The 12373-nt window shown below is 46.3% G+C and overlaps 1 protein-coding gene across 1 annotated transcript in view; it reads left to right on the forward strand.

Moving 5' to 3' along the window:
* The first annotated feature begins 10602 nt into the window (after positions 1–10602).
* Positions 10603–12373, forward strand: part of LCOR (ligand dependent nuclear receptor corepressor) — a 60922-nt gene continuing 59151 nt past the window's right edge. The window contains exon 1 of the mRNA XM_071748501.1: positions 10603–10802. Within this exon, the coding sequence (XP_071604602.1) occupies positions 10706–10802 (97 nt within the window). The 5' untranslated portion in view covers positions 10603–10705. The remainder of the gene's footprint in view (positions 10803–12373) is intronic.

Genomic DNA, 12373 nt, shown 5'->3' on the forward strand with positions numbered 1-12373 from the left:
ATCTTAACCATGTCATCCCTTTTTATGTCCTTACAATGACCTGTTCTATTCACAGTGTTTCACAACTTCCTGCTCCAGTCCTACTGACCAGGTTCTCCCAGACAGCTTCCACGTGTCCTCGCCTCTGCGGCTTCATGCCAGGCATTCCTCTTCCTCCCAGCATGATCAGGGGTGCACCATCCCTGGGCTTTCCAGATTGCCAGTCTTTTAGGGATTTGGCTTGGTACAACCACAGCAAATACCAGAACTAGGGGAGAAACCTACAAAACAAGTTGCCACAGCCGATCAAAAAATTCTGGGGAGAGAGCAACTTTTACTAGAAATGGAAGAGGGGAGATAAAGGACATGGTGTTTCTGGTTTAACTGCAGAAGATTCTGGTTAGGTGATGACTGAGCCTTAAGAGATAACACTGCTAGGACAAATGGATTTAACATCTTCAGGCTTAATTCATGGAAGACCCACAAGTCCACATGAAAGCACTAAGCAAAGTAAATTGAATATAGCTAGAGGGCTTAGCCAATGGATGTTACAAGGTTGTGAAATTGTGTACAATATCAATACTGTGTACAAGCTCTGTTCCCAGGTGAACTGGTGAGTATTGGAAACTGCATCTTTAAATAGTTTATTTTTAGAGGTAGGATATATGTAGGGAAGCAGCAGAAAATATGCTTTCTCTGTTACCTAGAGACAGTTGTAACTTGTCCCTAAATAAAGCAGCTCTTCTTCAAGCTCCTGGGGCCAGACAAATTCCCGAATACCACTTGCTTAACAAAGCAGTGCTACATAGGCTTAGAAAACAGAAGTTTTACAGCTCTAGCCATGCAGCCCAAAAGTGGGTATGCTTGACAGCATGACTCAAATGGCTTGATAAAGCTAACAAGCAAGATGGTCTATAAACCATCAAAAGTCTCGAAAAGCGCACATGGGACATTCATGGTGCTGTGCAATAAAGGTGTGCAGACTGTGCAATGTCTAATAGAACTGCCAGGACCTGGGGATACACTCAGTATGTAGGTAAAGTACTAAATTGGTTTAAAAGAACCCTGCACATTAAGTGTATAAGAGAAGATCATACCATGTTTGAGGAAACACATGGTACAATGCATGAGGAAGTAAATCAGACTATTCTTGAGCTGCTACAGTCTTTGAAGCCCCAGCTGCTGGGCAGTTAAACACCACTTTGCTCTCTTTTCACCAGTGGACAAGATTGCTCTGTACACTCACTCCACATGAGTGAAGAGACCTGCAGGATGTCTCTGGTTGTGAATTGTAACTGGAGGAAAATTAATGTCAGAGTTCTCTGGATGCTGCTGAAGGCAGACTCCAGAGAAGGCAATGCTATTAATGGCCTGGATAAAAGGAATAGGTCAGAGTAGGACAGTAAATCTGGAGTGCCAATAGCAACAGGGAGAAGAGGTGACAGCAGCCAACACTGCTTACTGCTATGGACAGCTGTTCTCCTAATTCCCATCTCTATCAACATCTCTAAACATCTCCATGCTGATAAAGCAGTAGCTCCCCCCAGAACTACAAACTAGGCTCAGGCTTGTATTTGTTTCCTCAGTTTCATGGTGCTTTGACTAGTTGCTAATTCCTCAGACCTTGTTGCTTCCCATTTGCCTATTCACTTTTAAGTAACATATTAGCAAAATTTCTCTAAGTTGAAAGGAACTGAAATCCAGTCTGAAACCATCAGTCACAACCTGATTATTTCAGCAGAATTTTCCTTAGGCTGCTGGAAGTCACATAACAGAGTGAGGCAATTACAAGGCTAGACCCAAATTTTTTGTGGAAATTATACACATACTCATTCCTGCTAGCCTGCAGCTACCTGTGAGGTGGTGTAGGATACTCAATAACTAGCAAAAAATGTTTGGATGTGCACAGCTGTCCGTGGTGACAGTAGACTGTAGTCCAGGTAATACTTCTTGACTTCTCTTAGAGCTAAATGTTGGTCTCTTGATTCCCTGTAGGCTTCTTCCTACTGAGTAAATCATGTTTTTGTTATTAACTTTCAGGGTTTAGCAAGCTGCTGTTTAAAAACTCTTTTGGCTTCTCTAACTGTGAACGTGTTGGTTTGTGGAATTGGGTTTGTTTTGTCTTGTTTTTCTTTAACTTGGCAGAATTTGTTATTTTCTTTATTTCTTCTTTGGCCATAACTTACACTTTTTGAAGGATGCATTTTTGCTGCTAAATGTCTCCTTTGCTCAGCTGTTTAATTGTGCCATGCTTGGAGATAATTTTCTTATTGTTAGCACATGTTGTGTGGTAGCATATTTAAAGTTTAAATATGGGGTTTCAATGTAATTGCAAGCTTCTTGTTCTTTCATCAGTTACTTTAAAACTCTTCTCAATTACTCTCCTGAATTCTAAACTTATCCCCTTTTGAAAGAGAATATATTCATTTCCCTTTTAAGTTACACTGCACTGCAGTGTACTTTGTTACTGCTTCCTCTCAGGCAGCAATATTGAATGTGAGCACATTGTGTTCATTACGACAAAGCAACAGTTCACTATTACATTTCAAACTCCCTCCTCTGTACTACTTGTGGTTAAATCAAGAGTTCATCCTCCACTAGGCTCTTCTGAGTGTTCATTCTAAGAACTATTCACTTATGAGGGATAAAAATACAGTCTTTGCATCTGTCTTTGACATGTTATCTAGCTGGCCTATATGGCAGCAATTAGTATCTCCCATTATCATTATGTTTTCTCCTCTGACAAACTCTTGAAGTCCTCCAGCTGTTTTTCATTCCACTATCCTAATCAGGTGGTCAATAGTATATGCTTAGCATTACTTAGACACATGTCAATACATAATGGTTCTCTAGTAGTTTAAACAAAATCCCAGGTGCTTTTTTTAATGTGGGGGGTTTTTTCCTCTTTTTTTTCCCCTCTTTTTTTTCCCCTCTTTTTTTTCCCCCTCTTTTTTTTTTCCCTCTTTTTTTTCCCTTCTTTTTTTTTCCCCCTCTTTTTTTTCCCCTTCCTTTTTTTCCCTCCCTATGTTTTCTGAAACCTGGAAAAATACCATGCTAGTAGCCTCAATCATTTTCTGTGGCTTCACATTCTGAGCTCCTACTCTGGCAATCATCTTTGTACTGAAATGAGACAATATCTTACATAGTCTTGTGGTTTTGGTTGTTGTTGCCACATTTTCAAAAATAAAATTTACATATTCAATGTCTAGCTCTGGGCTCTGTGCCATGAAAATTTCTTCCTTCACCTGCTCCTTTTTCAATTTGCTGAACCTATGTATGTAACTGAAAATAAATCTTTTATCACTTTGGAGAAGGGCAGAGATATTTTCTAGCTGTATGTGTTCCCCCCATCTTCTGTGATAACAAGAAGAATCTTATGGTCATTGCAGGTTAAGATCAGGTTACTGTGTACAAAAACATTCAGCTTTTACTACCCATACTGGAGTTCTTGTCAGGGTAATGAGTATAATTCCCTAATCTCCTCAATCTCTGCACAGAAACTGGAACTGCATTTGCCACTTTTTACTTCTTGTTCACCAGGACCAGTTTAAGCAGAAGGTTGCACACTTCATGAAATAATTCTGTGGTTTCATATTTGAAAGACTTTAAAGTTAATGGGGAATTTAGTCACTGAGCCTTCAGCCTGTCCCTCACGCCTTCATAGCAACCACAAACATGTTTAACATTGAGCATAATTTTGAACATGGCTGTGAGTGCAAGACACCAGTATCAAAAGGCAGTCCTGAGTGTTGCCTATATTGGTACAGTACAAGAGGTCTTGGGCTCTTTCATGAGCAACTTTAAGTTCTAAAACTTTGCTTTATGTGGACACTGCACCTGCCAGGTTGCTGCTATGGAATGCTTGTAAGGTGCCTGTTCCCCTTGTTTCTCTTCTAGGATGCAGCAAGCCATTCTCTGAGCTACCCATATTCTTGGTTGAGTTAATGTTTTGTTGTTTCCTGTTTCTGTAACATTTATGGTTTTTGTCAACCTCCTTCATGAACTGACACACAAGTATATGTTGTTTGCTAATCATCCTGTTAAGAGCTTTGTAACTATATAGATACAACCACATACATTCCTGCAAATTTGACTGAATCAAGCCAAAGCTGATTAAGTTCCTCCAAGTTTCCTCACAGTCAGTAGTGGCCCATGCAAAAGGTAGCTGACCCTTTCCTCTCAAGTGGGGGAAAAGCAGAACCCAGCAGTTAACTTTTCCTTTAGCAGTAAAACACCTCACCCATCACTCATAATATGACCAGCTGTGCTGTCTCACTTAGATGTGTGTGAAGTGCATGGAAATATGCTTAGTATGTGCTTAGTATGTGCTTAGTACAGTGGCACTTGAGCAAAGCACATGGTATGAACAGAGTCTGCCTTTCTCTGGGTTGTGGTGGATGCCAGATGCAGCCCCAGCTATAGTCTAGGAAACAGGTATCTTGCAATTTCATACTTTGTTTTGCTAAGGACAGCTGCAAAACCCCATGGAAACATCCAGGGTGGAATAATGTGCAGTGCTGTATTCTTCAGTAGCTTTCATCTTAAGGGTTTTGTATGTATTTATTTGGATTTGGAGGACATCTGTTTGTAAATGAAGGACTCTGTCCATTATCTTCCTACAGTATCACTACTCTTGATATTTTTTCTTTTATTTTTAAACCCATCCTGAGACTTTTTAAGGTATAGTGTTATATAAACTTAGACTCTAAAAAAGACAAAAGAATTATCTCAAGTTGTATTTGCTGCAGACAGCTTGGCTGTTTGAGCTCTATCCTGGTTTCAGGTGAACATCTCATTATGCCCTCAAAACAGTTGCAGGCTGACCTAGTGTTCACCTTGCTGTGTACACCCTTCCTTTTATTAAAAATGTCTTCTTTTCTAGTCCAATTTATTCAACTTTCCTATTCCTTTAATGGGGATAAACCCACCCCAGATTATTGCTGACCACCTTCCAAATCTATAGCTTTCCATTTACATTAATATTACAGCTACTGCCAACACATTGTCTTAAGCACTGAAAACCATCTGAAATCCATCCTGAACCTAATTAATATCTCTTGCTTTCAGGCTGATAGTCTGTCCATCTCTAGTGAAGCTGCTATTGCACACCACAATGAAACCCTCAAAAAAAGTGATCTGATTGCTGCTGTCTTCATCCATCCTGCACACACTTTTCTGTATCACTTTCTTTTTCTTAATTACAGACAAAAAAACCCACAAACCTACTTTGTCAGGTTTTATTTCAGTGTTAGGATGTTCAGTTCACATTTGTGTGAGCTCCTCCCTGGAATGGACCTGGGACAAGCCTTTGGTCTTGGCTTGCATTATTTTACCTTTGCAATCCAAAAATTGCTGCAGGGAACAATCCTGTCCTGGTGAGAACACTGAGCAGATAGTATCTCTTTTTCACTACTATAAATCATTTGACAAAAGCAACATGTTGGAATTAAGCCAGATTCCCCAGAAAAAGGCATGTTTCCCCTTAAACTTCAGTGAGTTCTCATTTGTTGCTCTGCTTGATGGGATGTAGTCTGCATTTGGTTCTGCTTGGCTGGAGCTCCCTGGAGGACTGGGTCACTGCTTCATTCTGAAGCTCACAGTGTATGGACAGAAGCAGAGTTTGTGTGATATGGTAAATACAATTTGCTAATGACTGGCAGAGGGTTACAAAATCGAATTTGTGCCTTTTTTCTCACTTGGTTTTGTTTATACTTGTGATTCAATGCCTGCCTGAGAATGCTGTACCCCACAATTATAGCATTACAGAATGGTTTGGATTGAAAGGGACCTTAAAAATCACATAGTTCTAAACCCCCTGCCACAGTCAGGTACACTTCCCACTAGACCAGGTTGCTCAAAGCCCCTTCCAACCTAGCCTTGAACACTTCCAGGGAGGGGGCATCCACAGCTTCTCTGGGCAGATTTCTTGCTTGCATTTCCCTGCTTCCCACACCACCTCTCCACAGCAGCAGCTCTGCCTAATCTGGGCTCTCCCTTGAGCATGTGAGATGCTATCTGCTACCCTAAGGACCCATCCCAACCTCTTTGTCTGGGGCCCACAGGAAAGGCTGACTGAGCCCATCAAAGCTGTAACACATCTATCTGCTCTGTTGTACCCTGGCTCCTAAGGGGGTCCATCCCTGGCCCATAGGTCTGTATGCACCTGGCAGTGTGCTGCTGCCTGTAGCAGATCTACAGAAGAGTGTTACACTGTCATATCCACTTAAGAAAGAGAGCAGTCTGATCTCACTTCACTGCAGCTGGCCCATTTCATTCTGACATCTGCTGTACTGAAGATACCACTTTCAGAACAGGGTTTCTGGGAGCACCAGTCAGACAGGAACAAGACTTGCAAATCAGCAATTTATTGTCCATCCCCTTCTCCCATTTCTGTGTATCTGGATTGCTGGACCAGCAAGGCAGGCAGTCTGTGGGAGAGATGTGGGGGTAAATCATTCTTCCCCTGAATCCCATAAAGGCCATGTGATTTGATGGGGATATTTTTTATTCCCACTACTCACCTGCCTCTGGCATCTCTGAGACTGTTGCAATACCTGGTGAGGTGCAAGAATAGATGAGAAGACAGTTTTCTGCTCTAATGTGTTTCTGCAGTCTTTCTGTTCTTACAGTAAAATGGATATTGGAGAGATTTGCTGTAGAATCTGCCTTGAAAATCTTACCTCTGAGATGCCAGGCCCTGTGTGGTGTTAAGTGAAATTGTCTGCATCTCATTAACATCAAAGCCTTTTCCCTGCTGGTCTGGGCAGCTCAGCAGTAACCAGCAGATGAACCAGAGAACAGCTACACTCTCCACTAAGCTTTGGCTGCAAACAATTAACATGAAAGGAGAGTCACTGATATATAGGAGGAAAACAATGCTCCTACTGCAGCAAGTCTCATGGCTGGTGGGGAACCAGGGGGAGGCTGGAGCTCTGCCCCAAATAGAGAGTTTGTGCTGAGATGCTTGCAGGAGTGAGCTGAGGGAGGGCTGCTGGGGCCTGCTGGAATTGTTGAGCAATAAAATGGTGGATTCACTTTGGTTTGAACAAGACTGTCCAGTGGTGGTGTTGGCAACATGATGCAGGCTCTGGTGTATAGGGCCTGATCCTGCCTAATTCTGGGATCAAGTCAGATCTGCTGTTGTCTTAGTATGTTGGGAATTGCTCACTTAGCTGTTGCTCTTCCTGGGTCTCCTGAAGTCAGCCCCACTATTCATTTCAGCCTTCTTCTCCACCCCTCTGGTCACAAGTTTTAGCTAGCAATTCTAGATGTTACTGCCCTTTTTTTAAAAAGGAGAGGCCTGTGGAATCAAACCATTGTTACACTACAGGAACACTCCCTTAAGCTATCAAGCACTTTCTCCTGCTTTAGGTATTGGATGCTTTGGTTCATGCTTTCCTCAACCCCTTCCTCTCTGCTTTGGGCTGCAGTGAGAAATACAAATTGTTATTTATCACACTGATAGTCTTGATTATCTCAGGGGAAGCAACAAGGTCTGGAAAATATATTCATTATCATACTCACCTACTGACTGCTCATATGTGTCCCAGATGGAGATCAGAAAATTTTTGATAGGTGCTGCACCAGCACAGAATAGAAATGTGGAGCTATGTGAAAGACTTTGCTATCTAAACATCAGTCAGATGTTTAGGAACAGAGAATTGCAAAAAAGAGAACAACAAAAGTGTAACTCTCTATTAGTAAGTACTGGGAGGTCAAAATTAGAGATAATATAACCACAGCAAGATGTGCCAGCCAGCACATGCTTCCTTCCTGCTAGCTCCACTGTGGGAGTGCTAACCTCCAGCTACAGGGCAAGTGATAGATCGGCAGGGCACAGCCAGAGAATTAAAGCCAACAAGGCCCATGAGTCCAAGTTGTAGGATGTGACTTTTAACATGGTACTTTCTCCAAAGGGTAAGAGCACTTTGTGGAAAAGCTTAAGCAATTCTGTTCATACTTTCTTCAGAAAAAGTATGTTCAGAACCCATCAGGAGGTCTGAAGGACGGCTAATTCTGTATGGGTAACTGTCAAACTGCCAGAGAGGAGGGACTATCCACCCTGGAAAAAGGAGGGCCATGTGGGAGGCTGTGCACAAAATTGCATTAGAGGAAGTCCAGGGAGAAGAGATGCTTAAAAGAGCACTTCAGCACTGCCTGGGTATAACTGGATTGAAGAACATGGGCTATGTTTTTTTAAGAGTGGGTCTGCAGCTGCCAAGGAAAACAAATTTGGGGAAAGACTCCTGAAAAGAGTTAGGGGGACTGAGAAATCAAACTTGCTCTGAGGGCTCAGAGGAGACCTTACAGCAGCCTTCCAGTAACTGAAGGGAGCGTACAAGAGAGCTAGGGAGGGACATTTTACAAGGGCTTGTAGTGATAAGACAAGGGGGAACGGTTTTAAACTTGGAAGAGGGTAGATTTAGGTTAGATATTGGGAACAAATTCTTTCCTGTGAGGGTGGTGAGACACTGGAACAGATTGTCCAGGGAGTCTGTGGATGCCTCATCCCTGGAAGTGTTCAAAGCCAGGTTGTATGGGACTCTGATCAACCTGATCTAATGGGAGGTGTCCTTTACTGTGGCAGGGGGATTGGAACTATGTGATCTTAAAGGTCCCTTCCAATCCACACCATTGTATAATTCTATGAAATGGAGATTAGTAAATTTAAGACCAGTCTGTGGTGTACTAGTGCCTAACAGATTTTTGAACTGGCTCTAGCAAGTGGCATGTCTGGACTTTGGAAGAAAGATTCCATGCTGCCGACAAAAGGGCATTAGAAATGAAGACAACTACAATAGATCATCACACCTAAACAAAGACCAGGATACCCCCAAAAACTGGAATGAGGTTCAGCTAACGGGATCATTCCTGACCTGAGGGTCCCAAAGGGCAGAGAAATTTCACACTAAATCATGTCTTTTGTTCCTTCTTTCCACCACTGACAGCTTTCAAACCACGGCTGGGATTCCCTGGTCATTAAACCAGGCTTGTCCACTCAAGAAAACAAGCTGTGCATTGCCCTCTTCACAAGGAAGCTGCATCATGAAATGCGTTTCATGTCTCTTGTAACTCTGGTTGCTGTCTGCTCTGGAACTTTCCACCTCCTACAGTTAGAAACCACCCTCTGATCTTCTCCACAAGAAATGAACCAATTCATATTCTGTCCTTATGCTATAATTTGGTTTCAGATAGCTCTGTCCCTTCCTTGAAATTTACACTCTTTCCCCATTGGAGCCTCCCAGGCACACTGGCAGAGCACTCATACCTTGGTTTTGCTTTCCTTTTGTTGGACTATCCAAACCAAGCTGTCCTGGTCTCCTTTTGTAGGATAGGTCTCCTTTGGTAGGTAGGATTGCTGTCCTACCTATGGACACCAAGAGCTTGCTCTGATCCTCTTGGAGTTCCCTTTGAATAAGACAATCAGCTTACAGCAGATGTGACTGCCCCTGGCAGTTTAAAAGCCTCTCAATATCCACAGGAAATACCTTATCTGGAACATCCTACTCCTACACCTGCATACAGCCAGCTTTGACCTCAGCCTTTCAAACTGTCTAATTCTGTGAGGTTTGGCAAGGTGAAGGTAATTGCTCTAGTTTTGGGGTTAGGGGACTGGGAAATCAAGGCCCGAAGTCCTGGGTTTTGTTTCTGGCCTTGCTACAGGGTTTGGGGTAAGGCATTTCATCTTTCCAAGCTCATCCCCTGAGCTTGCAGGAAGCTGGTGCCAAAGTTTTCTTCCTGCACAGGCAGTACCACCCCTGTCTCTTGCCCATCAATGCACTCGTTGCTGGCCATCAGAAATGGAGTTATTGCATCATCAACCCCCTGACAGCTCATGCTGAGGGAGGTCTTTGTTCCTGTGGTGTAAGACCAGGGGGTAAATGGTCACTGCTGAAACACAGGAGGTGGTTGTGTCACGGAGCTGTCACTGCAGGATAGGTATCAAGAGGTCTCTTGGCTATTAAAGCAAAATGTCTTTCCTTTTCATGGCCACCAATAGACTTGGTCTTCTTAAAGTACACTGTGGAGTGGGTAAGATTTCAGCTCTTCCTGACAGAAAACTGTCTGCCCGGGATGAGATGCCCTCTCAGGGGTGCGATGACTCTTCAGGGGTGGCAAGTCCCCGCAGGGAACAGTGACCCCCTCGGAGGTGGGACAGCCACTCAGGGGTGGGATGTTTCTTAAGCGGATGGTGACCCCTCAGGTGGGATTTCTACTGAAGGCCAGTGACCTCTCTGGAGTGCAACACCCCCTCAGAGGAAGCACGTCCGTTCAGGGGCAGAGACCCCTCAAGGGTGCCGCGTCCCCTCAAGGAGAAGGATGGCCGCTGAGCACGGTGACCCCTCAGGGGTGCGACGCCCCTCAGGCCGCCCTGTCCCGTACCCCGTCCCGGAGGCGCTACCCGATCCCCGAGGAACTGCGGGGGGCTGGGGGGGTGGGTGGGTGCGTGGAAGCAGCACCCGCGCCGGAGGATGGCGGCGGCGCCTCACGTGCGGGCATGTGGGGGGGCGGCAGCGGGCGGAGGCCGCGGGAGCGCAGGCGCGCGGCGGGAAGGGGACGGCGGAGGGGCGGGGCGGGGCGCGCGCCGGCGGCGCCTGCGTGGCGCGGCGAGGCGGGCGCTGAGGGCGGGTGGGCGTGGCGCGGCGCGGCGCGCGGCCCTTCCTTCCCGTCCCTGCCCCCCCGGCCGTGCCCGCCGCCGCCCCCACCCCCGCCCGCCGCCCAGAAGATGGCGAGCCCGTGCGGGCGGCAGCAGTGCTCCATCGAGAGGCGCGGCGTCCGCCACCAGCTCGATTCGTGGCGACACAAGCTCATTCACTGTGTAGGTGAGGGACGGCGGCGCGGCGGGGTGGCCGGGCCGGGCCGGGCCCCACCGCGGCGGCGGAGGGGGGAGGCTCCGCCGTGGGAGGGTGGGAGGGTGGCCGTGAGGCGAGCGGCGCCGCGGCCTGCGGGCCCGCCCCCCTCCCCCTGCCGCCGTGAGGCGAGCGGCGCCGGGCCGGGCCCCGCCCTTCGCCGGGGAGAGAGCCGGGAGGGGGGTCCTGCCCTGCCCTTTTGTGCGGCCCCTGTCAGCGCCGCGCCCGCTCCTCCCCGCCAGGCCCGGCCGCGGCCCCTTCAAACTTGTTTACGGCTCGGCCGGAGCCGCGCCCGCCGGCGGGGAGCGGCCGGTCTGTCACTGCCCATCGGCCGCCGCGGGAGGCGAGGCGGGTCCGGGCCGGCCTGCCCCCTGCCCGGCCTGCCCCCGGCCCGCCGCCGTGAGGCGAGGCGGGAGGGAGCGGGGAAGGGGGAAGCCGCGGAGCCGGCGGCGGGCCCGCCCCGCGCCCCAGCGGGAGCAGCAGCGGGGGGAAGCTCGGGGAGGGGGGAGCGCAGCGGCGGGGCCGGCGGAAAGTTGTAGATCGCGGTGCTGGACTGACGCCGTGGATCCCGAGCGGGGCCGCGGGGGTTAAAAGGATGTGTGATTGCTTTTCTCTCCTTCCCACTCTCCCCTCCGCTACTCCCCCCCCCCCTTTTTTTTTTTTTTTCCCCCTCCTCCTCTCGTGCGCGTTTGTTGTTATGCAGGCTCCTTGCAATAAAATGTGTGTAGGGTTTTTTTAAAAAAAAGAAGTCCCCGACCCCCTTTCATCTCACATAACTTTCTCCATTAGAAACACAGATTTTGCCCTTTTTTATTTCCCTTGTGAGAAATTCAGGCCTTTTCGACGAGTCCCAAAATACACATAAACACCAGCTCTAGGCCAGGCATTCGGTGGGAGTCCGCAAGGATGGTAAAATAGGTTTGACAACAGAAGACTGTGTATTTCCAGCATAATCTTAAAAACCTCTAAGTGGAACAAAGATACGTCTCTCCTTGTTTGGCCTCGTCCTATTAATTGAGCAGAAATCCTCCTTTTATTTTTAAATATGCAAATATGGCTATAATCTGCCAGAGACTGCTCGGAGTAGGTAATCTGTAACGTTCGCAGATTCACTTTAGTTCCTTGTGTGCACAGTTAAACCTCTTATTGTCAGTTAGCTCAGCATCCTAGTTCATTATCAGGGATTTGAAACACCATTTTTGGTTACACCAGGAGTTGTAACTGCTGCTGTGTGTATTTTTGGCCTCATCTAAATGTATACATTTCTGTAATATAAAAGCATGTGCTAGATACTCATTTACTCTAGAATAATATGAGCAATTAACTTGAATCTTTATGCTTAAAACAAGGGCAATACATTGCTGAGAAACTCAGACTCTACACAAAAGTGCTGGGTTTTCTTTCCAACCAATTAGTGATGCTTTTAGATCGGGTTTATGTGGTTTTATTTTGTTTCTAGCTTTGCTTATTTGGAGGAACATTTTGCTGTCTTCCACCTTGACTTGAATGGGCTTTATATTACTCCTATGTCCTTTTCTTATCTC

The sequence above is a fragment of the Heliangelus exortis genome, chromosome 7 (assembly GCF_036169615.1).
Source record: "Heliangelus exortis chromosome 7, bHelExo1.hap1, whole genome shotgun sequence".
Lineage (NCBI taxonomy): Eukaryota > Metazoa > Chordata > Aves > Apodiformes > Trochilidae > Heliangelus > Heliangelus exortis.